The following is a 27,413-nucleotide window of genomic DNA, read 5'->3' as shown; positions in this document are numbered from 1 at the left end:
CCATTAACAATGCTAATGTTCTCCTATGAGAGCAAACACAGCAGAAGCAAAGCACATTTTTAATCAATGTTTATTTAAACTAAAATACATCCTGGATTACCAGGAGGACAGAAATACAGCAGATTAGCCTGGTTTTATCTTTGAGGCACAAAGGAAAGATCATTACTAACAGTGAGAGAATATAATTTTCTACAGTGTGTATTAAATACAATAATATAGTCGCAGTTTATAGCAGAGTAAAAAAAAAAAATCTTCATTTACAAAAACAGAGACATCAGTATGTATAGGAATAAGGCTGGAGGAGACAGAGTAGGTCCAGTGTTACAGTTGATGACTTTGGCATCAGTGTATAAAAACAAAAGGCAATAAAATCAAAAACAAGACGCACTTTCGTTTGAACAATATCAGTGGGACTGCTCATAATCACAAACTCCCTTCAATGAGATCAGTGTTTACACCTAAACTAGTCAAACTGTGTGTAAAGGCTGGTGTTAGGACATCAAATGGCACAGTTATGGTGCTGAGCAAGGCACTAACCTGTTCACCTTCATTGTGGCAGAAAATGTGTTCTTAGGAGACTTAAAACATGATCAGACACGTCTCAGTAAGGAGACAGATTAGGCAATAAAGGCAAAAATATTAACAGCTCATAAGAAAGTACATATGTAAAAGAAAATAGATGATATATATATATATATTTGTTCCAATGTTTAAAGGTCATTACAGAAGAAAATCTAAAACACAGGACTGTCTTGTTAATGTGGAAACTAAACACTACTGCAGTTGAAGAGGGCCCCAGAGGTGAGCTTGTTAAGCTATGCTGATGGAGAAAAGAAGCTGCTGTGACCAGGATTAACATTTTCCTGCAAAGTGCCAGTTTTACTCCACTGATCTTTACACCACTCTCGGGTGTAGCACCTGGTCTACACATATAAAAGTACATTGAGGGAATCCGAGTGGAAGAAAACTACAATGTTTGAGTCCCAGGGAGGCTGTCTCACACTAATTTACACAATCAGTTAAAATTCTCATCAGTTTCTCTCTGAGGCTTTTTCTCACAGTGCTGTGATCTTGAAGATGGAGCTGAGAGTGCAATTTGAGAGCCTAATTACTTCAAGAAACCTTGTAGTGGTTTTTTTTTTTCTACCCTTTGTTTACCAAAATGAGATGCTCAGATGTGCAATTTGATCCCTTGCCAAACTAATTCTCCCCTATGCGGAGGACAAAGAAAAGAACCTATGGGCTATTTGAGTATGGCATGCGGGGATGAAGTTACCTCCTTCACCGACACATTTTTCTTCTTTTGCTTCTCTTAGTACGGCTCTGCCTTTAGATTTCGATATAGGCAGCATGTAAACACCATCCCGATGATCTGGGGATTAAAACAGACGAAAATAAAAACGTAATTTAGCAAAGCTGTATTCTCCATAGGTTTACATACATTTATTGAGTCTCTGTGTGTAAGCACAATGTTAAAGGCATTTTCTTTTTTTTTGCTCACCTGTACACAAGCGATCCCAACACCGACGGCTCCAATGATCTTCAGGTGGTCCAAGATGAAATTCTCCAGTTTAGTGATGCAACCACCCTAAATGAAAAACAAAGAGTGTCTTCATGTTGCATCAGTTGATGTGGGAGTGTTGCTGGAGTCTCACTGCAAACAATGTTATGTATACAGTTTGGATGTGATGGCTGTTCTTTTTTCTGCTACGCTCATGCCACACTGCCTCTATGCTGACATCTTGAGACATGAGAGAAATACAGATGAAGCCCTCCCCACCCCCACCCTCCGGCACCGTTCACGCACTCACCTCCACCTTGTAGATGTTGGATGGGTGGTCTCTTATACCGCACATGTTGGTGATGGTCTTACAGCAGCTGTCAGGCACCTTCCTGCCTTTTGCACCAGAGCGAATATAGACGCTCTCAGCCCAGTCAGCTGAACTGTTGCTCCCACAGCACTTGAACTGATGGAGGAGACGGAGGAAAAACACTTCACTGACAGCAGGAAAGTATAAAAGACTCAGACAAACATCCATGAAAGAACTGGTTTATACTGATAACAAATAATTAAGTGTTGCACTTCACTTAAGCAAAACTCTGCATACGTGTTCTCTTGGTTCAAAAGCATTGTTACGAGCATTATAAGATGATAAGGCATCAGCAGGCAGTTTGCTTGGCTTCATGTTAAAACTGGAAACTACATTTATGTAAAACCTTAATGTGCCATTTTTATTTATTTATTTTTTTTTAGAGTTTAAACAAAGGGGTTTTTTTATACTGCAAGTCAGTAAGTGGATAACCATTTCCCACATTCCTGTCTTTAAAGTAAACTTAAGCTGGCCTAAATAGGCTGATGATACCTTGCAGTAATCAAATCAATCATGAATTCCTCTCTCTGTACACCAAATATTCTAGAGTCAAATATGTATAATTGCTAATTGGCCAAACTGGGTCAAGCAGCAGGTCAATCATTAGCAGCAAATCTACAACTGGCTGAGCAAGGTATCAAACTGTGCATGAACGAACACCCACAAACCTCAATGACGTGAAGCAACACTGTAAAGAAGAGCGGACCAGAATTCTTCTACAACGATGTGAGAGACTGACAAGGTCACGCAGCAAATGGTTACTTTACGTTATTGTTGCTAAAGGTGGTTCTCCAAGCTACCGAGTCGTGGGATGTACTTAGTTGTGAAAACGTTCTTTTTCACATGAAGATCAAATAGTTTTGATATCAAAATCAAATTCACAATCAAATCTGATGGCAAAACTTGAAAAGCTGCACTCAAAAAGGCCCATTGTAAAGTAAAATACAGTTGTGATTGAAATGTGAATTGTTTTGCAAATCCAAATGTTGTTTCTATATTCAACGGAGGTGCAGCTCCTGCTCAAGATTTACAACTCAGTTTAAGCCAATTGTTTTATTTTTAAACTAAACTTTAAGATTCACATTTTCCTCATATTTACTTTGAGGGAAATGTATGCATGCATGTATACTGTAGTTCTGTTCTCATACTGATGCTATTTGAATATATAATAAAAATGACTCCATTAAAAGAACATCTACAAATTCCTTTAATAGTGCAAATTCATGTTTTTTGGAAATCATGCAAAATGAAGTTTAGAAGAATGACAACATGTTGATGTGTGAAAGACAAGATTTTATACTCAAAAAACTAAGCAATGAGTATAAAAACTAACAGAAGTCTTAACAGCACCTCAGATTTACACATTCCTTAACACGCTGTCAGCTCGTTTGACTAGAAGAGCAGGTAAATTACAGCAGAGAGTGCAGACCAGTCCATCATGCTTAGATGAAGTCGTGGACTGAATTGGATTTACTTTGACTCGCTCCCATCTCCAAAATCTCTAATCTGATGAGATGATAGGGTAGCATGAGGGCTGTCCAATCAACAAACCACATGTGAGTCCATGTGACTTTGGCTTGGAAGTCCAGGTTCATTTGCAATATGAAAAAGTGGATGCACACAACAACCGAAATTCCATCCACGCTGGCCAATGTAGAAATTCAAATATGCAAAGAAATCTCACAAAGCTGCACAACATTTGTGTCTGGACTCCTTCATCCATTGCAGACACTTACCTCCTGCTGCAGTTTGTCTACAGCCTTGGTGATGTGCTCGGAGTTTGTTTGATTATACTCGTCAGTCATGGTCTTCTTTAGGTTCTGCTTCAGCTCATCATTCAACTGTTCAGAAACACGCACACAGGTGTACATGTAGTATCAGCCAACAAAAATGGGAAGGCAGCACGACAGAGCATGACCTAAAGTGATGAATTTGTTGCTTCGACTACTGATTCTCCAGCACATCATAGCACACGGGATTTAAAATACACATCACAGATAGTACTTCTAACAGAGAGGCATATGAAGACGAAGCTAGTGTAAAAGCAGAGGAAGTCTGTTTTTTGGGTTTTATTTTATTTTTTTTGTTCTCTAGACCAGTGGCAGAAAATGCAGGAGGAGTGGAAGGTCTGGGGGGCTCAGTTTCTATGGCAACAAGCCAGCTGGGAAACCACTGTAAATCAAAGCATGAAGGAGATATCAAGGGAATGAATGATGAAGAGAGGAAGGGAGGGCAGAGAAAGATGAGAGACGCGAGGTGAAAACAAAGAAGAGGAAAGGAGAAGAGGAGGTGTTCAGGTTTTCATTTTACCTGTTGACAGTTTCAGAAACACTGCAGCGGTGAATGAAAACAGTCATTCACATTTTAAAGGGACTCCGTAAGTATGAGAGAGCCAGTATGGGTGTGAACTACACCATGACACTGCATTAACCACATACGAGGATGAGCAAACATGAATTCCAGGCACAATGGATGGTTGCATGACTATGACACCGGGATGAACCACAGCCATTACCTGCATCTCAGTGCTTCCCATCTTTACACAGGAGCAGTTTAGTACCGCCGTTTTATTGAATACATATTCATTTAAAAGCAAGAACAGCATCATGGGTCTTTGATATACTTGAAATATGCTTTTTCTTTTGTTAGCTTGTTTTCTGTTAATGATAATAATAGGCCATACAAGGCTGGACCACCAGTTGCAATTTGCTGCTGAAGGTTGCTGGCAATCCCTGGGAAACTGTCAGCGTCAGTGACCCCCTGACAACCACTGCTTGCTAGGAAAAAATTTATTTCTGGCTATAAGCTGTTCCGGGAGGTTGCTAGCTGTCACTAGTAGGTATACGGTGCTGCACTGTATAAACCTACATGTGTTGCTAGTAGGTCGCTGTGGTTGCGAATCATTTGTATGACAGATACAGACTTGTCTGCAAACAGTAGCAAACTATTCGCCAAGTCGTGGAGAAACTCTGAAAAGTGTGACGCACACTGTAAACAAAGACTGTTTACCTTCAACATAAAAGTTGCGTCTTGTGGTGAGGCACAACGTTTTCTGTTTTGCATTGCACTTTTTCAAGTTTTACTACAGTTTAGAGAGTGAAATGGTGAGTGTTTGCAGACAAGTCAGCTTCATTCATCAAACTATGGGCAAGCTCAGTACTTTGCTAGTGCCCAACCCTGTCACTCTTATATTACAAAGCACAACTTTAGATCAGAAACCAGCAACCATACAACCTGTTAAAAACAGTCTATGAATAAGGTGTGTATTTTAATACATGGCATCTGTTTGAAGTCTATTAACCCTTTTTTCTTTACCATCAGGCCAGCAGTGGGCTCATTTTACAATTTACTAGATATTTGCTAGAGACACAATTCAAATGATTTTGGAAAGAACACAAAACGAGCTTTACACGAGCTTTGGATATCATGTTGTGTCATGGTACTTCTGTCTGAACACGGACAGAATAACCAGCTCTGCATAGGTTTGACCATGTTCACTAAATCTCAGCCATTTGGGAACAGAGAGAAATTTCAAATTGCTCCTGAAAAATGAGAATTATTTTCGTAATAATAGTGAAAGTTAAATGGTGAAGGTTTGCAGACAAGTAATTCATGCAAACTATGAGCAACCTAGGGAAGCAGCTCGCAAACAAAGCAATCGCAAAGAGGTTTATGATCATGTCTGATTACAAAAACAAAGTCTGAGCAAATCCCTTGTGCAGAATCTGTAGCTAAAAATGAGTGCGTTTGTGAATTACAAGCATGTTACATGAGTTGTTCATCTTGGTATCGTTCTCACAACTTATTAGCAGAGAGAGTGAAAAGATTAATAACAGGGGAAGAGGCTTTAGAGACTTTAACACAACTTAATGCTTGTGAGAATATTTTGAGGCAAGTAAAGTAGACAGAGCTTTAGGAAGCGGCACACAGCCATGGACCTCAGTGGCTGCTCATGAACTGTGCATTAATGAAAGAGGCAGTTAAAGTGAAAACAGTGTACCTCTAGACTGAGAAAAGTCCTGTTCCTGAGCTACAAGCCACTAGGCTATAAGACTAAGCGGGGTGGGAGCGATGTTGGTAGAGAGCAATGTCATGTTAATATTTCTAAAGGAAAAATGCTTGTCATTTGCTCTTGTTTGCAGTGCAGTCAGTATAACTCTACAGTGGTACAGCAGAAATGTGCCGAGGGAGGCTGTCAGTTTTAGTTTAGCTTATACATTAACTACACACGAGAAAATAATCACTTGAAAACCAAACCGTGTGCATTTAGTACACAGTCTGTGGTGTTTCTACTTTTTTCAGTCATTAACCTGCCAGTAAGGTTCTTCATTCTTTAGTGGAGTGAAATGAAATAAGTTTGAAAATTCTGTGTATTTGAGTCCAAAATCAAAGCAAATGCTTTTAAATGATTCTGACACAGTGCATTCAGGCTTATTATGTGTCCTGCTGCAGGCATTTTTCATTCCATTTGGACTCAATGTACCACAAGTAATATGGGCAGTCAGACATTTGTATTTTTAATGGGCCGTCTTATACTCCCTTTCTGGAATCTCGTTTCTCACGCTGGTTTTTGTCGTGGTTAAAATTACAGCAGAGCACATGCCATGTGGGAAATGAAACAGTTGTCTGTGTATTATTACAATGCTTTTGACTACGTGCTTGGATTAGGAGACAACACATTTGTCAAGCATGCTCTATTGAATTTTTGCACAATGCAATATATGCTACACACCTTAACATCATTTTTTATTATCAGAGGATGATTTACTGTAATACAGCAGACTAGAGTCGACGCGAGATGGTAACACAGATTTAGTAAAGATGCTATAATAAGTTACAAAATGCTAACCAGAGTCTGATTTGAAATTACGTTTTTTGTCATCTAAAATAAATATCCACTCTTGCAATATCTGCCACCTGCTCCTCCTTCAATTTCACACATACATACATTACAAGAAGGGTGTTTTTTTTAATGATACAATGGGAATTACCTGCTGATAGTAGATATAAGCAAGGACACCGGCCAGGATCTCCAACAGGAAGATACACAGCAGCAGAATGAAGTACTGGAAACACAGAGAAGAAGGAATTACAGTTAGTGGATGGTGATAAAGCGACACGACCAGTTGGTTACAAATGTGATGTGGCAGCTTGCGGGGCTGCCTTTGACACCACTTGAAACATGATTCTCTTAAGCCAGCTTGAACTATGTTTCCTTTCCAAGGCCTTGTGTCATCCTTCCTTGAGCAAGAATAATGCAATCAAACCCACTCATGCAGCAAAGTCATCCACACAGCACTGTTAGAGAGGTAGAACCAAACAGAAACAATGCCATGGCAAAGGGTTGGCTAACTTATATTAAGCTGTCTATCAGAAATACAAAAACTAGACAATGTTGTCCTCTGCAGGTTTGTAAAACTATTTGAAAAAGGAATAACTTGGAGCAAAAATCAATTCAGACTTTGCTGATAGCATAAAGTGATAGTGTCCTTAATTTACCCTTATACAAGCACAAATGTGTTACGAAAAGCTTTGAATATATAGTGACAAACATGGAAAAAACTGATAAACTGTAATAAAAATTGTTAAGTAGGTTGATGTCTGCAGTATGCCAGAATATCTTCCATCACTGACACAATTTTTCAACAATGAATGCTGGCCATCATTATAATTTACACTGTAAAGATGAGTTCTTGGAGCAACCTGATGGTATGACTCTTTTGTAACTTGGCATTAAACATATATTTGGAGCATGTAGTTGAACACAGCTGGGATTTCTTCTCGGTGTGTTTGCAGGAGCAGAAAGTTGCACAGTCACACACCTTTGGAGGAGAAATGTTCCTGCGACTATAAAAGTGGTGGAATGATGTGGGTAATTTTTTCAGTGAAGCAAAAGCTGTCTGTCTATCTATAATGACCAAAGAAAGAATTCTATGCAACAACCTCCCTTAGAGTATTTGATTACGCTCACGCATCATTACGCAGCATTAAATTGTCATTTTAAAAAAGTTACACATTTAAATGACATTATTTCAAAACTGTTATGAAGCTGTCTGTCAAAACAAGAATGTCTAATGTAGCAATGTACAGCTGATATAAATATTGTAAGTAGAACTCTAGAACTCTAAGGGTAGTATATGGCAGAGCTTTGCACAGACAAAAATTTCACACATTCGGGAAATTCACAAGCCTGAGTGTTTATGGCATTCTTTTACCTTCATGCATGTAGATATAACCCAATCCAAGGACGGTATTATATCATACAGGTGGACTTAAGAGCCTTGTAACAGTGTAAAGTAGATGAATGACTCTGCCAGGACATAAAACAGATGACAAAATTACAATAATACCGTTCTCTGCTTAATCATCCACTCTTGTTCTGCTCTTTTGCTCTGAGTAAGACTCCAGGATGAAACTGCAAAACTTTTTGAGTCACTGCAGAGTGGCACATGTCACAGAGTTTATCGTCGGCATCTGATTCGTGACCAAGCTCATTGGAAAATTAGGGGGAGCGTCTGCCTTTCAAGCCAAGTGAAAAGTTGAACTTCTCCTCTTCAGAATTAAAGACAAGAAGAGATTATTATCTGACCCAAACCTTGGCCTAAATTCCTCTGGCCTGCTGCTTCCACAGGGGAGAAAATCAGCCCGGTAAAAAGGACTTGGGCCTTTGATTTGATAGCTGCTGCTGATTAGATCTCCGAGCAGCTCTGAGCCTGAATGCTGAGCAGACTTCAAGATGCATTTTGATGCAGTGTTGAGGGTTTGAAGAGAAAGACAACACATGAAAATACAGATATAGTTTAGTTTTTTTTAATCCATGCACACCTGGAATGATGTTGTTTTTACATCATTTTCCTCCCATGATTGGATTAATCTGGATTTGATACTTACCACGTGTAAAGTGATCTCATACGCATGTATGAGGACATCTGTGGGATGACTTATAAAGGAGACACTGCAGGATTAGATACGCTTTTATCGCATTTTCAATGATATTTCACATCTAATTTCTCCTTCTTTAATTTCCGGAGACTATTGAGTTAGATAATATATTTTAGGTGTAAAATGTTCTGCTGCAAAAAAGAAAAAAAAAAGTCAAAACAATGATGAAAACTTGCTTAAAATGTCTCTGATGTCATCTGAAACTCTTATTAGGCAACAGGATTATTAGATTTTTCTCACTTATATTATACCCCCAAATATAAATCTGTGAGGAGAGGTTTTAGTAATAACATTCCATAGCAAAAAAAACTACCTTACTCCAATTTATGATTATATATGTATATATTTTAAACATCAATCATAACATCACCTGCAACCTACAGTATATACAGTTGCAGTTGAACATGCATAGAATTAAGGCCACTTCCCTGATACTGTGACATAACTGTGTTGTGTAGCTCTGCCTGTTCTCACTCCTTTGCACACAATCGTACGCACAGCTTTTCCAGACTGATCCCACACGGACAGTGACGTACACAGGGCGTGACGGAGAACTTGTTGTTGGCTATAGAGACGAATTACTGACTGCATCGACTTTGTGGGCCTCCTCGAGATCTCAGGCACAGTCTCTCTCATTTTACGTCTGCGCTTCCAGTCTTCTCCCGGGTGACTTAAGGGTACAGGGTAATTACTGCCAAAATTACTCTCAGCAGGTTCATATGAATAAAATGCTTTCTAAAGCACTGTGTTGGCCTCAGACTCCACTGCATCCTTTCCATGTGGGCTTTCTGACTGAACTACAGTTTTCTTTTTTCTCTCACACAGCCAACATATCAGAGTCAAATCACTCGCACATTGCTGTGGTTATTAGAAAATATTTGAACAGATTTCTTTGGCTTTTAGTGTCCTACTTTGACAGCATGTGTTTTACTCCAGAGTGTCTGTAACATTTTCTCTCCTTCATCTGAATGTACCTCTGCCACAGTAAGTACACATAAAGGAACAATATAGTGCTGCAAAGAAGAAACCCATATTTGCATGCACATCAATGTTTAACTGTGTCTCCATTTCAGGTTTTATTGGAAGCGTAGTGCTGCCTTTACAATTACTAAGCCTGGAGCAACAAAGTCATGCTGAAGGTGACTTTTAATCGTACCGATCACAGTTGGATGAGTGTTGGCCTTTCAAGGTACTGAACCAGCCACCTTTTGTAATTTAGTTGCTAGCAGGGCGTGTAATCGCCTTACTCATTAAATGCACTGTGCTTGCTGGTGTATGCAAAGGTTCAGCTGCATTTCTTAAAAATGTTGATTATTTAAAAAATATAAAATCCTCAAACTGGAGAAACTTTCTGATAGTGGTTATTAGTTATTTAACTTTTTGTTTATCTATTTACCCATTACCTGTAGTTTAAGTTTTTTTTATTGAATTCTCTCAACAGGTAACGTGCAAAAGTCTTGAAGCAGCCCTCTTGAACCACTTTTCCAAAAGTCTTTAAAGTAATCTTGAGCAATAGATCTTCTGGCTTTCTAAAGGTCTTTCAAAAACCTTTGCACATGTTGTTTGTCAAGCCACTTAACACTGATCTATGATTCAATCAAGTATAAAAAGGCACCTAAGTCAAAAGATGAACCACTGTTGTGCCTACACTCAATAGATATAAGAATAATTTAGCAAAGAGCGATTTTGAAACTGTATCTTTATGCACTTTGTTTTTAAAAGACTTGGTACAATATGAAACACATATTGGTTATTAGGTAGTGATGACATGATATTTTAGGCTCTTGTTTTTTCCATGTGGACTGAAAAATTATCTTACCTGTCCAGCTCATAAAAGGTAAGTTGGAAAAAATGCATACAATTTTCCACGCCAGGCAATGTCGCCAGCAAATGTAGCTGAATGATATTAAAAATATATAAATAAATAAGATGATCAGTCAAATTTATTATAGAAGAGGGAGACGTCAGCTGCACTTTTATGGACGATTTGAAATTCATAAATAAAAGATTCTGGTTGAAGATGTCCTAATGATTTAAAAATGCAAATGCCTCCAAGATGTAGCGACAAAATGCCATGAATTTGCTTCTTTTGATGCGCAACATAAAGTCAGGATGGTGTACACACACACACAAAACTCCCATTATGTTCTCCATGTTTGGCAATCTCTGTGCAGCCCCCCCCATCTTGCCAAATTCATTTCTTCGCTGTGATTCACGGCCGTAATCCTAACTCTTCAAAATGCACCATGCATCAAAAAACAAGCACACAAACAGAGAGGCTATTCAAAGCTGTCAAACTAAGCACCAACTCTACAATTTAGACCACAAACCGAGACCAAGCTTTACACAAAGAATTATGTATGTCATTATTTCTGCCACATTTAGATGTATTTACAAGAGTAGGAATGGCTTTAACACTAACACCAAATTTTTCTTCTAGTTTCTTGAAACCTATGAGAAATCTCAGAATCTGCTGCATGGCTTGTCAAATGTTGACAGTGATCTTAACCAGGTTGCAAAAGCCCCACCAGTTAACAGAACAGGCAGGCTGCAAGTTTAATTGAACTATAAAGTAGCCATCATTAACCTCTGCTTCTGCATGCAAAACTGTCTGCCTGTTGACTGAGATAAATATAATTCAAATGAAAGAAGGAAAAAAAAACAAATATAGGCAGATAAGAAAAAAATGATTTGAAGTAAAACAGATGATGAGAGACGGTGCGACTCAAAGTGGAATGACTGCTCCAGTTTTTCATTTGTGCTGGTATCTTTCATATCAAACACATCAATACTTTGATTATTAATAACAAATTGTAAGCAGTTGTTGTGGTCTTTCAGTTGATACACTAATGCCCTATATTGTAAATGCATTAAGAAGTCAAGGCAAACACAGAAAAGGGAGAGAAGGGCAGAGATCAAGGAACACTCGAGCTTGTAATATGTGCAGTCAAACTGCATGAAGTCAGTTTCTCCACAGGTGGATCCAGCCTCTGTTTGGACTGCTTTCCATTTGGCTCTGTCATTTGGAAAGCAAAAGTTTCTCTCTGCTTTCCCCGAGTCATTCCTTTGTTCTTTTGCTTTTCTCCAACAACACAATGTAGTTGTGTGTTTGCAGACAGATCCCAACCGACTCTTCCCACGGGACAGTTGTTCTCCTTTGTCCTTCTGACTTCTCATACTTTGCACGGAGCATACATCGCAAACATCTTTACTTACTGTCTGACAGGACCTTCGCTTTAATTAAAAGGCAACTGCAGTGACTTTGTTTAAGTCATACAGCTGCAGAATGTCCTGATGACGCCAAGGCTGGATCAGCTTTTTCTGCTGTTAGAACTTGTGACCTTTACGGTACAGGACTGTGCTGCCAATCACCGCCGCTCTTGTGTACTCTCAGCAGGTACCAGGCACTCACCGCACACAAAATATAACAACAATTAATCCGCCTCCACCCCCCACCCCCCTCCCGCCCTTATGCTCACCCTCTTTAACAATCTCGATAGCATCTCTCCTTGTCGACAAGTTCATTCTTTCACCGTGATTCATCGCCCTAATCTCAACTCTTCGGGTTGCACCAAGCATTTCAACCCCCCCTCCCACACACAGAAAAACGATAAGAGGTGGTGCACGCATCTCGTTATGAATCAAATAAAATGGAGAAAGTGGGTACTTCTTCATGTATTTTACACAAATCTATTAGGCTATTTAATTACATTTTGAAACATCGAAAGCCCAGATTCCCATCACTCGTTGCTCTGAGAACTACAGCCAACACCCACATTTGAGTGTATTGTTCTTCAAAATCCAATAAGGACAAAAGCAACAGACAGCTCCAAATCAATTATACTCAACAAAAAACTTTCCTAATCATCAAGATACCAATCTTGATGAGGTAACTAATCTTGTTTTTCCATTTAACTAGATCGTAATTCCACTTGCATGTGACTGAATATTTTTCGGTTGGCTGTTTCCAGATAGGAAATTAAAGGGAGTCTTTTTCAGTAACTTTAGCCATTACAAACAGCGCTGCTCATCACTAGCACACTAATAAAATGCAAGAATAAGATAATGTATGAGCATCCTACTGGCATATGAGGCTATGCAGACAACAATACCTTTCCTGCTTCCTGTGAGGAAAGAATCAATGTCATCAATGACACATAACTTTGTTTGAAATGCTATTCTTGTACTACAGAAAATACTTACAGTAAGTGGACTTATGCCAATGAAGCAAAGCTGTTCTGGCAAAGCTTGTAACACAAACATTTAAGCTCTACCCACAGTGGTGCGCTTGCATAAGTTTACCATGTGGAAATGTTTGGATGAGCACAGTGAGCGTTTGTGCAAGAGTGGGTTTCTATGCGTTTCTATTTTGAGCTGGTTTTAGTGCCATGCAGGTGTCTCTATTGGCAGAACCCTGTGCTGAGTCTGTGTACGACGTGTGCCAAATCAAATATGGGCACACGCTCCCATCAAGTGTTTGTTTGGTCTGAAGTGAATGCAACTGAGGCTGACACCTCAACCTCGACTGCTCTCATCATGTCTGTGTGTATGTCTGTCTGCACAGTACTGTGTACAAGTCTTGAACTACCCCTTTACATTGTATTGTCACATTGCGCAAATATACATGGAATAAGGCAAACAGACATGTCTTATGGCCACATTTTTTTAGAAACACCGTGATCTTCAAGAATAATTCTCCAGGCTTTTTTAAGGGCATTAAAAGTGCAAAGACGCTGGCTGCCTTTTGTTCGATTCTCTATCAAGATGATTAACGATGAGGAATTGAGAACCGGTTCTTGTAGAAAACCAGTTCGAGGTAGTCCAATTCCTGGGAATTGTTAGACTGCCTGCTTATTGATCCCAGTTATCGGTTCTTGCACTTCCACTACAATCTGTTGATTTCAGTTTGCATGTCAGAGGAGGAAAATACCGACACAGTCTAGAGCAGCGGTCCCCAACCCCCGGGCCTCGGACCAGTACCGGTCCGTGAGTCGTTTGGTACCGGGCCGCGAGAGTTGAGGCTCAGGTGTGAAATGTATGGTTTTCAGGGTTTTTAAATCGGTTTTCAGCGTTATTTTGTTATCGTTTTTATCGTTTACTCAGTTTTCCTTGGTCTTTTCACGTGTGTTATGAATAAATTTCCTTTTTTCGGTACCGGTACTAGTTTTATTTTGTTGTATTTATCCGCGACACCTTAAAGGCCGGTCCATGAAAATGTTGTCGGGCATAAACCGGTCCGTGGCGCAAAAAAGGTTGGGGACTGCTGGTCTAGAGCATGAATATGGCCATTTATTGCACAAATGAATGAGATAAATAGTAAAGTGGAAAACTGCATCCAGGAAAGAAACAGCCACATTATGCTACTAACACAACCTCGTTTCTTTACAAGCATTTACCAAGACAACATGCTAACGCTAAGCTAGCCAAGAACCCAAAATGAAAGCTGAGTGACTGCCGAGCCCAGCAGTCAGACCCTTAACTCCAACAGGTAACAAACTGATGACCCATCAGGCTGCAGCCTCACTTTCTACCAGTTCATGTACCTTGTTTCTACTAAGAGAAAGATCTTAGAGATGTGTGTCCTCATTAAGGATTTAGTAACATGAAAGTAAAGTAACGACGAGTATAACAAATGACTTTTTCCTGGGAGTAATTAAGGAACATTACTGCATTACTTTTAAGAAAAGTGTCCAGTGTAATATGTGTAATAATGACTTTTTTGACTCATGACTCCTAATCACAACAAAGAGGGGAAATACCTCAACAAACACGCAGAAAACATTTGCACCACAGCATGCAACTAATCTGTATGAATGCAAATTCTTTACTCCTGCTTAGTATTGATGGTGTCTATCCAAATGGAGGTGGTTACATTGTAGTACATACTGTACATACTAAGTCACAGTACATGCATACATATTTACACAGTCTGGTTCTTGAACTGATATCTATGCTTCGAGATGCCTTTTGTTCTAAGTTAACTGAATGTCCTTCCTGTTCTGTACACCAAGGCAGTTTTATAACAATATTTGCTGTAATGTAATAAACTGACCAGTCATTAAGCAACAGACCAACAAGTTACTGTTTATGATGTTATTTTTTTATTGTTTATGAGCTAATACTGTAAAGTGCAGTTGGCTAAGAAAGTTGAACTCTCTAATTACAGATGATGGTAGGAGGAATATACAAAATGACTTACAGCCTGTGTCATCCTATCAGTTTTTGTTTAAGCGGCACAGTTTAGCTGTTACTGTTCTACTCTGTGATATTTTCACACTCGTATGTTTTGTCTCTCTACCTTGACGTGATCTCTTACCGCTCTCAGTAGCCTTTTCTGCTCCTTGAAGGTGGCACAGCAGCCCAGCACACCTGTTACCATGACGATGACTCCAGCCAGGACCAGTATGTAGGCGGAGGCAGCGTAGGTCTTGGAGGAGAGAAGGCTGATGTAGTCGCTCTTCAGGACCAAGGTCCAAACACCCACCGCCATTACAACGCCCCCTGCCAACTGGGAGAAGAGCACATGATGAGTTCAGTTTCTGCCAGCGGCCAGCCTGGGAAACGAGAACCACGACTGTGGTGCAGAACACTGAACAACACTGAAGCTGAGAGTGATAAAAAAGGTTTCAATTATTAATCTCCCAAGTCGGCTTCAGAGTGACAAAGTAGGAGCCTAAAATTAATATCTGTCAAAAATACGACCCACCGCTGCCACACAGGATCCAGACCTGAATCAGTTTCTGTTGCGAGATAACTGAAGGTTGGGGTTGTGGTGCTATGGTGACATGTTTAAAGAGAATACAAACTCAGCCCCAGCGACAGATCAATCGTTTCTCGACAGAAAGAATTTGAAACTAAATCACGCACTTTAACTGTTTAATGATTTTCATTTAAGGAACCGCTGCTTCTTTGTTATTTATAGTTGTTTTTGGACGGTGACCAAACAAGCAAAGTAATGAAGTTCTTGGCTAGGCTCAGGCTCGAAGAATTGTGAATGACATTTGTTTGCTGTTATTAACATTTTACGCATTAAATGTCAAAAACAATTGCCTGATTTATTCAAAGAAAACCATCATTAGCTGTGGCACTTCTTTAACAATTTTCAATTTCAAACATTTTTAAAGCAACCATATGGTTTACTGCCTGATTAATTAAAGAGAATTAGTCATTAAACCCAGCACGAAACTACCGCCATTGTCTCACATCTTCGGCATTAACCGAGCTAACAGTTAAAGAGAATATGAGGAGAATTAAATCAATACAATATTAGCAAGACGAGTCAGCAGATGGTGCAGCAGTGCAACAGAAATCTGTCTTCATGCCAAAGCAGTCAATCTAACTGCCTGCCTAATTTAGATTTAATTTAAAAGAGAGGATGATGGCCACAGAAACTAGACAGTGAGTCAGACAGAACCACGCCCAGAAACAGTGGCAGTAAAACACCAAACAAAGGTGTAGCACAACAGCCTTCACTCTTCACTCGTAATCTATTTATACTGTTTACTTTTAGTGGCAATCAACCAGTAGATTGTATTGAGTCAGAGTGAACCATCGTTTTTAGGGTTGGGCAGTTTGGCCTACACCATGCCATCAAAATTCCCCGCACAGCACATCAACTCCACTGGACCCCTTTGCTATAGGGTTCAGGTTTTTCTTTAGTTTATTACCTCTCTGTATTCAAAGGAGCTTGCAAAGAAAAGCGTCTGGACTTCTTTAAGTTACTTGAAGACGTTTCACCTCTCATCCGAGAAGCTTCTTCAGTTCTAAGGTCAAATGGTGGAGAGTCCCAGATATAAACCTAGTGGGAGTATCCCCCCACAGAGGGACAAAAGGACCCCCTGATGATCCTCTAATCGCCTGAGCCAAGGTGTGAAACTGGGTGTGGGTCCCAATCAGCCAGATTTTCGGGTGTGTTCATTGTGGGGCCAGGTTTCACAATGAACACACCCGAAACTCTGGCTGATTGGGACCCACACCCAGTTTCACACCTTGGCTCAGGCGATTAGAGGATCATCAGGGGGTCCTTTTGTCCCTCTGTGGGGGGATACTCCCACTAGGTTTATATCTGGGACTCTCCACCATTTGACCTTAGAACTGAAGAAGCTTCTCGGATGAGAGGTGAAACGTCTTCAAGTAACTTAAAGAAGTCCAGACGCTTTTCTTTGCAAGCCCCTTTGACTACGATGACCTGGATGACTGAGAACCTTCACAGACACCTCTCTGTATTCAAAAGCTGTATAAAAGACATGCAAGCTTTAGTGACCCCCAGTGGCAGCAAGCGGTAATAGGGGAATAGGGGAATCTGACAGTCGAGAGGGTCTGAACAAATAGGAAGCTTCCTCTGTCTATCTTTAACAAAGTTTAAGTTATCACTGATCCCCAAATGTTACATTTCTTTTTAATATTTACTCCAAGGAGTAGTTTGTTTAAAGGGCAACGTACTGCACTGTAATGTAGTGTCTGTTTGTTTGTATTTAAAATATTGTAGATATGAAGCAGATGTTTGATGATATTTAAAAGGTCATATACAACACAAAATGATACAAATAGCAAATCCTTTTATGCATGAAATGTAAAATTTTTGCTCATTTTTAATCAGGGCGTGTCCTGAAAATACTGCATCACTGTCACAACTGTAAAAATGAAAACCCCAAAGATGTAATGGTCCAGGTCAAAATAAAACACTTAAAAGAACCCAAACTGATCTCGCAGTGTTTTTACTTTATGAAAAACCTGCAATGTCTGAGTAAATCTTAATCTTATTTAAAAATATTTACCTATTTTGTTCTTCACTCAATTTGAGTTCAATCTGCGTGTTCAGTTCTCTTCGAAATTTGATCAAACCACGCACTTCAATAAAAACCCAGACACTGTGACCATATGTTACTCCTGGGGTAAATGGACGGCTGCCATTTAGCGAAATACTTTATAGTGTGGCAAAGTGTTCATTTTGGTGTCTGAACTTCAGTCAAGATATTTCTGGCTGCAATGACTGTTGCTATATACCTTTTTCCAAACTGATTTAATAACCACCAGAGACCATGTAAATAACTGCATGGCAAATTTCAAACGATTTGGTTTAGTGTGAAATATTCACACGGCTGTAACTCTGGCACTGAAGATGCTCTATTTGTCTGCCAATTTGAGAAAGATCTGATTCTTTGGCAGACAGATGATTATCACATATGGGCAGAGCTGCAAGTGTGACTTCACACCAAGAATGAGTGGGGTTCAGACAGTAAGGGTGCCACACTGATGTTTGACTCTTATTTTACACACGCATTCAGATGATGAGTTCAGAACAACACATTCTTGACATTGGAAAGTCTGAGGGAAATAAGGCTTTGAACGCATCGCCTTTGTCCTCTGTAAAAATATGCAGCTTGGCTTTGACTACATGAACTGGAATAGCAGCAGGCATTTATCTACTGCCCGAATAAAGAAGGCTTTGTTAATGTCCTCAGAGAGGGTTTTCGAGCCAATTTCTCCTATTTATATCATATTACCAAAAAGAGCTGGTTAATATGAAGGTATACTGTGTGTATGCATATTAGTGTGAAAGGAGAGAGACTCTTACAGCTTTAGTTTGTTAAAGCTTGTGTGAAAACTTGTGGCTTTCAAGTATTTTCCCCTCACCTGATTTGTGGGGGAATGTTGTTATAATTAATAAAATTAGCAGCTAAGCCAACAGGTAAAACATATACAATTCCATTGGATTTCTTTAAAAAAAGAAAAAGAAAAAAATACCCCTGTATTGGTGTTGTTCTTACATCATCTCACCAGCCAGAATCCACCAGAAGGGTGTAGAAGTCACACATGCTTAAGAGGCAGTACCAGCAGTGGGAGATAATATATTTAAAGCAAAGAAGATGGTAGTGACCAACGATGGTATAAAGTACATTCTAGGCCCCTTGTATGCCAGAAATGATTAAGCTAGGTGCCTGATATCTATTTACACGCAAATGTGTTAGTAATGTCTCTTTAAACGGTTCCCTGTGACTGTATTTGTGGTTGCTTAAAACAAAATATCGCCCTCTGCTGGTACTGCAGCTTACTGCAACTTGAACATCCTGTCCATTTCACGCTTAGGAGAGGCAAAGCGTGACATCCACACAGTGGACCAGCATCTATTACACGCTGTGACATTGCATTGCATCATAATGATGTCAGCACTGCAACTGACCAATGACACTGCCTGAGCATTCAGTTAGCATTAGCAAGAAGTTAGCTAATGCTATTAACGAACTATCACTAGCAAACTAACATTAATAACCTAAATTTGGCTAACAGCAAAACTGACTTGATAATATATTTTTATATTGCATAAATTAATAAAGAAAACACTTGAAATACTTACCAAAAGAGAGTTTTGTATAAACAAATGCATTTTTTTTCTTTTTTTCTTAAACACACTACAAAGCTATGACATCACTATAACGTGACTGGTCAGTTGCAATATTGATCCTGGACCAACATTATTATGATGATGCAGGAACAACACCAACACAGTGATATCAGATATAACAAAAAAAATCTGTCCAAAGCATTTGTGCATCTGTGCTCAATGCAAACATTTCAACAGTTAATTCCTCGGCACAGGCTCGAGGTCGCTTAAATGAAAACTTACCCAAAAGAGAAAGTTGAAAGCAAACAGCAGGTATTTCAGGCAGATGGTCCCACATGTTTCCTTTTTCTCCTCTAAGACCCCCATGCTACAAGAGACAGCAGATTTTCAGTCAGTTATAATGATTTCATAACGGAACAGCATTTTCAGTTCTGTTTATACAGTCAGTACACAAGCACTCACTACAATCTTCAGCTTTCACACATACAACTAATAACTATAAATGTGATTATAGTACAAATAAAAACGTATTTTACTACCATTAAACAAAGCCGTTATCTTACACCTTTAAAAAAAACGGAGCAAATTTATTGTCTAAGCCACCGGTTGGTAACCTTTACAATCAAAAGACATTTTTGTGTAATTTTTAACCAAAAGAAATCAATGTGGAGTCACAAAACATAACAATAAATCTTTTAACATGTGACTACTCTGCAGTCACTGCCCAAAAAAAGGGAAGAACAATGAAAAGAAAAAAAAGTTAAAGACCAACAAGTGATGAAGCATACCAGTAAGCTAACAGCACGGGTGGTGAACAAATAAATGTGCTTACTGTTGTTTTCCATGGCAACCTTTCAATTTTTTGTTTTTGGAATCCACAAGTAAGCAGATAAAGTGCCAGGTGATAGACTATAGCTATGACAAACATTGTAGTTAACAAAATATTAAAACCTCTTTTTAATTTGATTATAAGTCACACATTTTTACAACTGCAGAATGTAAAGAATTGCTAAAGAAAGTATAGAGACATAAAAATGTTAACATTCATGTTCATTTCTAAAGTTATATTAATGTAGTTTTTACCAGAACCACAGGAAGCCACTGAAAATGGGCAAAAGGGTCACAGGTTTGAGACATTATGTGAACCCTTCACACACTGAAAACACAAAGTTACTACTTTGATTAAAGTCAGAATATCAATTTAAACTCTGGCTGCCATATAAATTGATATTCTGACTCACTGTGTTATCATGTATGACAATCAAAATCTACGAAGCTAAGACCAGAGGAACTTCCCATCACTGATTACATTTTAAACTGTGCTGGGACTGGAACACTCTTGGCTTGATGGTTAGACACTTTACCAGATTTCTTCTGTTAAAGTAACAAAACACAGACATACCAAAGTTAATCATAGGGTTTCACAGGGTTTTGTGCTAGGGCTGATATATTTCAGATTCTCAAGGTTGCCTTCCAGCACTCTGAAATACCTCCAGTGTAACCAAAATGCTGCTGTACTGATGGGAAGTAGCCAGTGAGATCATGTTTCTCCAAATTTTATTTTCTCTTTCTTAATGATCAAGCTTTGTCATGTCTTAAAGACCTCGTATCCCAACAGAGCACTTTGCTCTCTGAGTGCAGGCTTACTTTTGGGACCTAGACATTCCAAAAGTAGAATGGGAAGAAATCTCCTGATAGCCAAAAGTGTTGATTGCTTAAAAAGTGAAGCAGGGTCTTGACTTTACTATCTTAAGTGCCCTGAGATGACTTATGTTGTCATTTGGTGCAATATAAATAAAACAGAAAAGGAGTGAAATATTTTAACAGGCTTTTAACAAATGAGTTGTTACAAAGCTAATGTAGTATATGGGGGAGTGAGCACCAGATCAGCAGTGTAGGCAGAATCAGCAAGCTGAGTTATTACATGTATATGCAGAGAGATCCATGACTAAGCAGTGAGTAGGAGCTGAGCAGTAGCCAACGGCTGCAAATTATAACCACCCGCTTCTTAGTTCTTTAGTGCCTGATACCAGAATCCAACACTTGTTTAATATTATATGAATGTTTTAAACAGAGTGGATTTCATAACTCTTATTACTAATACTACAAATGAAAATCAACCTGCATTAGTGCTTAATGGCTACATTTTTTCTTTATATTTGATCCCATCTATATTTAAACACAGGCACTGTATTAAAATCTGAGAGCAGTCTCATCACAACTCCACTTCATAAAGTTTGAAGTTAAGTTTTATAGATCCCATTGTCTAAAACAACATACTGCTTCCCTGTAAATCTTTGTTTCCCACATCTCCCATCCACTTTCTTTTCACGCTACAAACTTGCAAGTCAGGCCCAGGCTTGCACTCCTCCTCTTCTTTCCCTCCCGACTCTCCCATCTGCTTTCCCACCCCCACATACTGCAGACTACCGTCAATTTAGACATGGGCTGTGCATGAATGAGTGAGTATGTCTGGTCTCCGTTGGTTGGCCATCTGTTATGGTGGTCTCTCTCTTGGTGTGCTCCTGTTAATTAAATTTAAACAAGACATAACTGACAACTCCTCCTTTTACTTTTCGGGGTTGGATATTAGTCTGTTGAGCCAAGAGGAGCAGTCATCTGTTTAAGTGTCTCAAAGTTTTCTTTTTTAAAATGGAAAAAAGCACTACAGGAGAAACAGCACTTCTGTGAAGTGGGTTTACTTTCAGAGGGCACAATTCCACAGCTATGTGTCATGCCATCTTTGGTTTGTTTCAGGATGAGGTGTCTTTACTCATCAGGAAATTAAACAAGACTACCTCTTGGTAAATAAAGCCAACATGTACCACCTGTCTGACACACTCATGTCCATGAGCTAACAGCAGTCATAAGCTAACAGTGAGATTACAGTGGTGAATCACTTGGAACGGGTGCAGAAAGGATTTTTTTATCATCCACATAAGTGTACAGATTTTTTAAAGTGCTACATATGTTGCAGGTTAGTGAAGGTTGATCAAGCATTTTGTTTTGTACTTGATATAAAGTACCAACCACCAGTTTTAAACATACATTTGATCACTGTATTTGACAGCTTTACATATGATGAGAAATGTTCTGAGAAAGGAAACTGTAAGATTTGTGAGGCCTGTCCTTCTAAGATCTCCCATATGTAACCTTCATTTGCTTTTGTTGCTGTTGTCGTAAACCACTCTAGTGTCACTTTCTAGTGTCATACCTATAAAATGTTGCTACTTCTAATTTATCTTTACATGCAAAAACTACATTTTAGAAATTTCCATCCAAAATGCTACAGCCTCGTCCAGCATTTCCATAAAAGCATATAATGTACACAGCAACCTGTTTGTGGACATTTTAAGACCTACGTGCAACCTACTTGTGACTGATGAAAACAGAGGCCCACTGTTTTGGGAAGCTAAACATGTTTCAAAATGTACTTTTTACTCTTTTTAAGGGGAACCCTGCTCCATTTTGGATGACATTCACATACACAGCACTGTACGTTCGGCTTACCACAGTAGTTTAACAATGCATGTGTGCAAACTGGGATCGATAAGCATAAATCCTTCATTAATGAGCTGCTATAGCTGTGCGATAGTGTCATGTTGCGTTGGGATCGGCGCGGCTTCAAATAGAAAACCTAAAGCTTCGAGATAATACCAATATTAGCCCATTAAAGCATATTAGCCACGTTAGGTAGCATTGCCACAAGGAAAAGTCCCCCTAGCTAACCATATCTATTAAAACAAATGAAATAAAAGCAATATTGTATGTTTTTTCTGTGGTTTTAAACTTACGTTACACATCTCTTTTGCTGCTGTAGTGTAAGCTAATGCTACACTTATAAAACTGTCCTTTGCCGCTGTAAATGTTAAAACAGCCATTCTCCCACTGACGCTACGTCCAGATGAACAGAATCAACTTTGGGGTTTTACACAGCCATGTTTTCCCCTCAAAACGACCTACTTTTTTACGCTATATCATCTTAATAAAAGCGTGCATGTAAGCCAAGGTTCCATCAGAAGCAATTAAACCTTTCGCTTAGTTCACAAAATATTCCAATACCACCTCAACGGGCCACTGCGGCACCGCAGCATACGCTAACCTTTGTACGCAGACTACTTCCTGTTTCTACTTACCTGCCGTTCTTCTAGCTGCTATCGACGAAAGAAATGTGTGGGTATTCCTAAAGGATGCCTTTTCCAAGGATAAAGACGTTTTTCAGATGGAAGTGAAGCTAGAGGGCAGGGAATCAAAACGCTGAGCTCACGCAGTCAGTAAAGCTGAAGCTGCTGAGTGCTGACTCCACCCCGGGCCACCTTGCACGTTTACTGAGTTTTTCACGTCCCGGGGCGATGCTTTGTGTAGTAAGAGCAGACAGTCACAGGGAGGAAAGAGGGAAGCCGAGAAAGACGGGATCTAGGATCTAAGTGCATTTGTAAGGCTTGTTAAAAATGCGGGACTAAACATTTGAGTCGCAGAAATATACTCTAAGATAGAAAGTTGAAGAATAATTACATAAGACTTAGTTATTTTTCAAATATAATGATAAAACGTGAAACAAATGTAAAATTAAACACAGCAATCTGGGCTTATTGTTTTTTCTAAAACTCCTTAAGGTAGCCCCACATTTGGCAATATCTTGCCCTATGAAGAAGTCACCTGGTGTCTCATTTCTAAAAAAAAAAATGATATAAAAAAAAAATTATTATATTTTACTAGTTGAGATTAGTATTTAGTAATTATGATTGATTCGATGCAATCTACCCTTAAAAATTTAAGTTAAATTTTATTTGATCACAAATCACAACAACAGTCAATTCAGTGTGCTTTATATTGTAAAGACCCTACAATAACAGAGAGAAAACCCCAACAACCCTTTGAGCAAGCACTCGGCTACATCGGAAAAGAAAAACTCCCTTTTAACAGGAAGAAACCTCCAGCAGAAACAGGCTCATGGTGGAACAGCAATCTGCCACAACCAGTTGGGATGAGGGAAGGAAGACAGAGCAAAAGGCACGCTGTGGAAGTAATATTTACCAGCGATTAAATGTAGAGTGGTGTATAAACACACAGTTAATGGAAAAAGGTGAGTGAAGAAGAAACACAAGCTGATGGGAAGCTTTCAGTAGCCTGGGCCAAAGGGAGGATTCAGGGCCACCGGATGCAGGCCTAGCTATATGCTTTATCAAAAAGAAAAGTTTTAAGTCCAATCTTAAAAATAGAGAGGGTGTCTGTCTCCCAAATCCAAAGTGGGAGCTGAAGAAAGCCTGGTCTGAATCATCTTTTTTTTCCCCCAAACAATCAACAAATATGTTACAATTAAGTACATTAATTTATTATTTCATTACCAAATTGATATTGAGTTCAATCTAGCTTGTTCTGCTGATTCTCTGTGGTCTGCCACTGTGTATGCAATAATACATACTTACCACTAGATGACAACAGTTTCCTAGTTGCTTGACTTTAATTATCTTTCCCAGAAGCATTACAGTAATCTTGAATGGAAATGTGATTGAAAGAGCTAGGGGAAAAAAGCTCCCACAGCATCCATTTGTAACCCGTCATCATTCACTTGCATGTGGCTGAAGAACCTGCAATCAAATTAAAAGGAAATGTGGCACAGTCACTGGGAACATTTTTCACTCTATTAATCATAGACTCATCACAGGTAATCACTAACGTTGCATCCAATTGCGCTTGCACAGCTTTATTCATCATTACAATCTCAACAAGCTGTGTGTAAACAAACTCAACATGATTGGTGGCACATGACTAAACCTTTGCGCCTGTCTTTTAGAGAGCTGGAGGGATCAGACCTGTTACCAGGACAGACAAAAGCTGCCAATCTGCTGCACGCTGTGTTGATGGTGGCCACATGCGTCGTTTGGAGAGTTGCATGCTTCTTCAGCCCCTGAAACCCACCTTCATTTGCAGGTTTGTGCTGGTTTGTGATCCAGTGTCAGTAGCTTATGTTGTGAAACTTGAAGAATGTCATTGTTTCTGTTGTTTCTGTCTAAAGCAACAAGCTGTTGATGTTTCTAAGAAGATTAAGTGTTGCAGTACTAAGAATTACAAGCTGGTAGAACACTAACAACAGAGACTTTTTTTTTTTTAACTTACAGCACGTTTCTTTACACAGGTAAAACTTTATGTTTTAGACATATTTACTTTTTTGATCAAATTTAACAAAATAGTAGAAGTTACTCACAGTCCATATATGTTGGACATGTATGTAATTTTTTTTTTTGCATTTAATACATGTTATTTTCTAGTTCATACTGCTAAAGCAGTTTTTGCCAAGGAGTAGGTAGGGCTGCTAACCTAGAAACTTAGTGGGACAGCTTTCAAGAAGAAGTAGCCTCGTAGTTGATGGTTCAGGGTTTAGAAATAGTCCTAATCTTCCTCACACCTGCCAGGGCCGTGCCAAGCCATAAATACGGGGATCATAAGAGGATCAACCTGGTGTCGGTGTGAAGGATCTTGCTGGATAGTGATCCTGGCACAGGCAAAGATTTTAAAGTACCTACTTAAGAAATACACAGAGGGGTGACAACAGTAGTGAAAGGACCTGTTTCTCTATAACAATCGAGTAAAAACATTTTGTTTTTGTTTTCTTTTTTTCTAATGTGATGGATAAAATGTGCCAGGAAGGAATAAATCACAATCTGTTTTTCTGTCATCAGAAAATGAGGCTCTTTTGAGAGAGAAGCTGCTTAAAGACAAACGATTAGTCAGTTAGTTCTGATCTGTTTTTTGTTTTGTTTTTTCTCATGCTTTGATTAGCACTTTGGACACTGTCCACTCAATAAAAACTAATGACAACAAGCAGGTGGAAGAAGTCTAAACTGCATTTCAAATTTAGCTAGAAACCACTAGAAATGTAACACATTTCCCATTTATGTGAATTGACTTAGCAGTTATTCTATATTTTCCTGGCATCAGAAGTCTGGGACTGCCTTAGAGCAGTGTGGGTTCCCAATAAAACTGTCACTTCTGAACAAGGTATCCCTCCCTCCTGGGTATGAAAGTGTAACTTACCTGGGGCAGGAGATGTTTTGTAGTACAAAGCAGCTGAAGGAGTGTACGGCAGTTAAATGGCAATTTGCACAATGTTTGGGTGCTTTTCTATAAAATGAGACTGGCCTTTTTTTGCGTGCGTGTACCCTGAAGCGTTATTGCAGAATACTAATCTGTCTCCTTCCACAGGATCTCTGCTGCATTCACTGCGGTGTCTCATCGGTTTTGATATGGAGGCCCAACAGAGTCCTTGCTGTTTCAGCCACAACAAATACGGCACCGTGCTACCACACCTGCTGGTGTTGGAGCAATAAAAATCAGCACTTCTGACATGTCAACTTCCTGGCAGCTCCCCCCTAAAACGGACTCCGTTCCCTCTTTTGAAAGGACATACATTTTTACCCAGTGAACAGGACTGATTTGAACAACATATGCTTCATTTGGCATCAGTCATGTTTTAATTACATTTGGGGAATCGAGAGTGGAGACATTTGAATGCCTTACTGAGACCCCAAAATTGTAACAAAAAAAAAGAACTCGATTGATGTTTGTATGTGTGTGTGTGAGGGTGCAGTGCAGCCTTGGATCCGCAGTGGAACCACAGTCCGCCCGGGCGCCCAGCCTTCGGGCCGGAGACGCTCCATACCAGCAACTACTCTCTGGTGTTACTGATCCAGCTCAGCCTGCTCTCCTTTGACCTGTTTGTCAACTCCTTCAGTGAGCTGCTGAGGACTGAGCCAGCTGTGCAGCTGGTACTTTTCATGTACGTCAAACTTTTTCACTGTTTCAGCCTAACGCAGCCTCTAGCTCAAGGGGGGGAAATAATTCTCAATTTATCCGCACTGAATCTTTTGAAATGCTGAAGTAAAATGTATTTTAGACAAGACAATAATCCTGCCAACAAGCTCTTCCTGTTTTCATCATTGTTTTTTCTGCTGCTTATACTGTTTCCTTTTCTTCAACAGAATCCAGGACATTGCCATCCTGTTTAACCTGATCATCATTCTGTTGATGCTGTTCAACACCTATGTGTTCCAGGTTGGACTGGTTGCCATATTGCTGGAGCGGTTTAGAACCATGCTAATGCTATCTGCTCTTTACTTGACCTTCAGCATCACTCTCCATTCTTGGCTTATGGTACGTCGTTAAAAACAAAGGCGAAAATGCCGGATTGGAAAATTCGCATTTTTATGCCACTTTTTTTGGGGAGATACTGTACAACAAGCTTACAGACATTT

At 39.4% G+C, this 27,413-nt stretch overlaps 2 protein-coding genes across 3 annotated transcripts in view; one reads left to right on the top strand and one right to left on the bottom strand.

Annotated features, from left to right (window-relative positions):
• Nucleotides 1-27,413, top strand: part of LOC146394066 (transmembrane protein 138-like) — a 136,846-nt gene that overhangs the window by 108,213 nt on the left and 1,220 nt on the right. Inside the window, exons 2-4 of one of the 2 annotated variants that reach the window (XM_084946624.1) lie at nt 24,956-25,092; nt 26,365-26,938; nt 27,141-27,312. In XM_084946624.1, the coding sequence (XP_084802750.1) occupies nt 27,187-27,312 (126 nt within the window). In that variant the 5' untranslated portion in view covers nt 24,956-25,092; nt 26,365-26,938; nt 27,141-27,186. The other variant, XM_084946700.1, reaches the window with a different exon arrangement.
• LOC146394067 (CD151 antigen-like) lies at nt 55-23,528 on the bottom strand. Its single transcript, XM_084946518.1, has 8 exons — nt 23,295-23,528; nt 19,441-19,525; nt 15,130-15,321; nt 6,863-6,937; nt 3,608-3,712; nt 1,812-1,967; nt 1,502-1,588; nt 55-1,372 (listed from the first exon to the last, which is right to left on the bottom strand). The coding sequence occupies exons 2-8, from the start codon at nt 19,522-19,524 to the stop codon at nt 1,313-1,315; spliced, it is 759 nt and encodes a 252-aa protein (XP_084802644.1). The 5' UTR covers nt 19,525; nt 23,295-23,528; the 3' UTR covers nt 55-1,312.

Source organism: Perissodus microlepis, chromosome 1 (genome assembly GCF_051167445.1).
Source record: "Perissodus microlepis isolate ML-2025 ecotype Zambia chromosome 1, ASM5116744v1, whole genome shotgun sequence".
In the NCBI taxonomy this organism is placed as follows: Eukaryota; Metazoa; Chordata; class Actinopteri; order Cichliformes; family Cichlidae; genus Perissodus; species Perissodus microlepis.
Note: the sequence above shows the minus strand (reverse complement) of the source record. Positions and strands in the feature narration are given on the sequence as shown.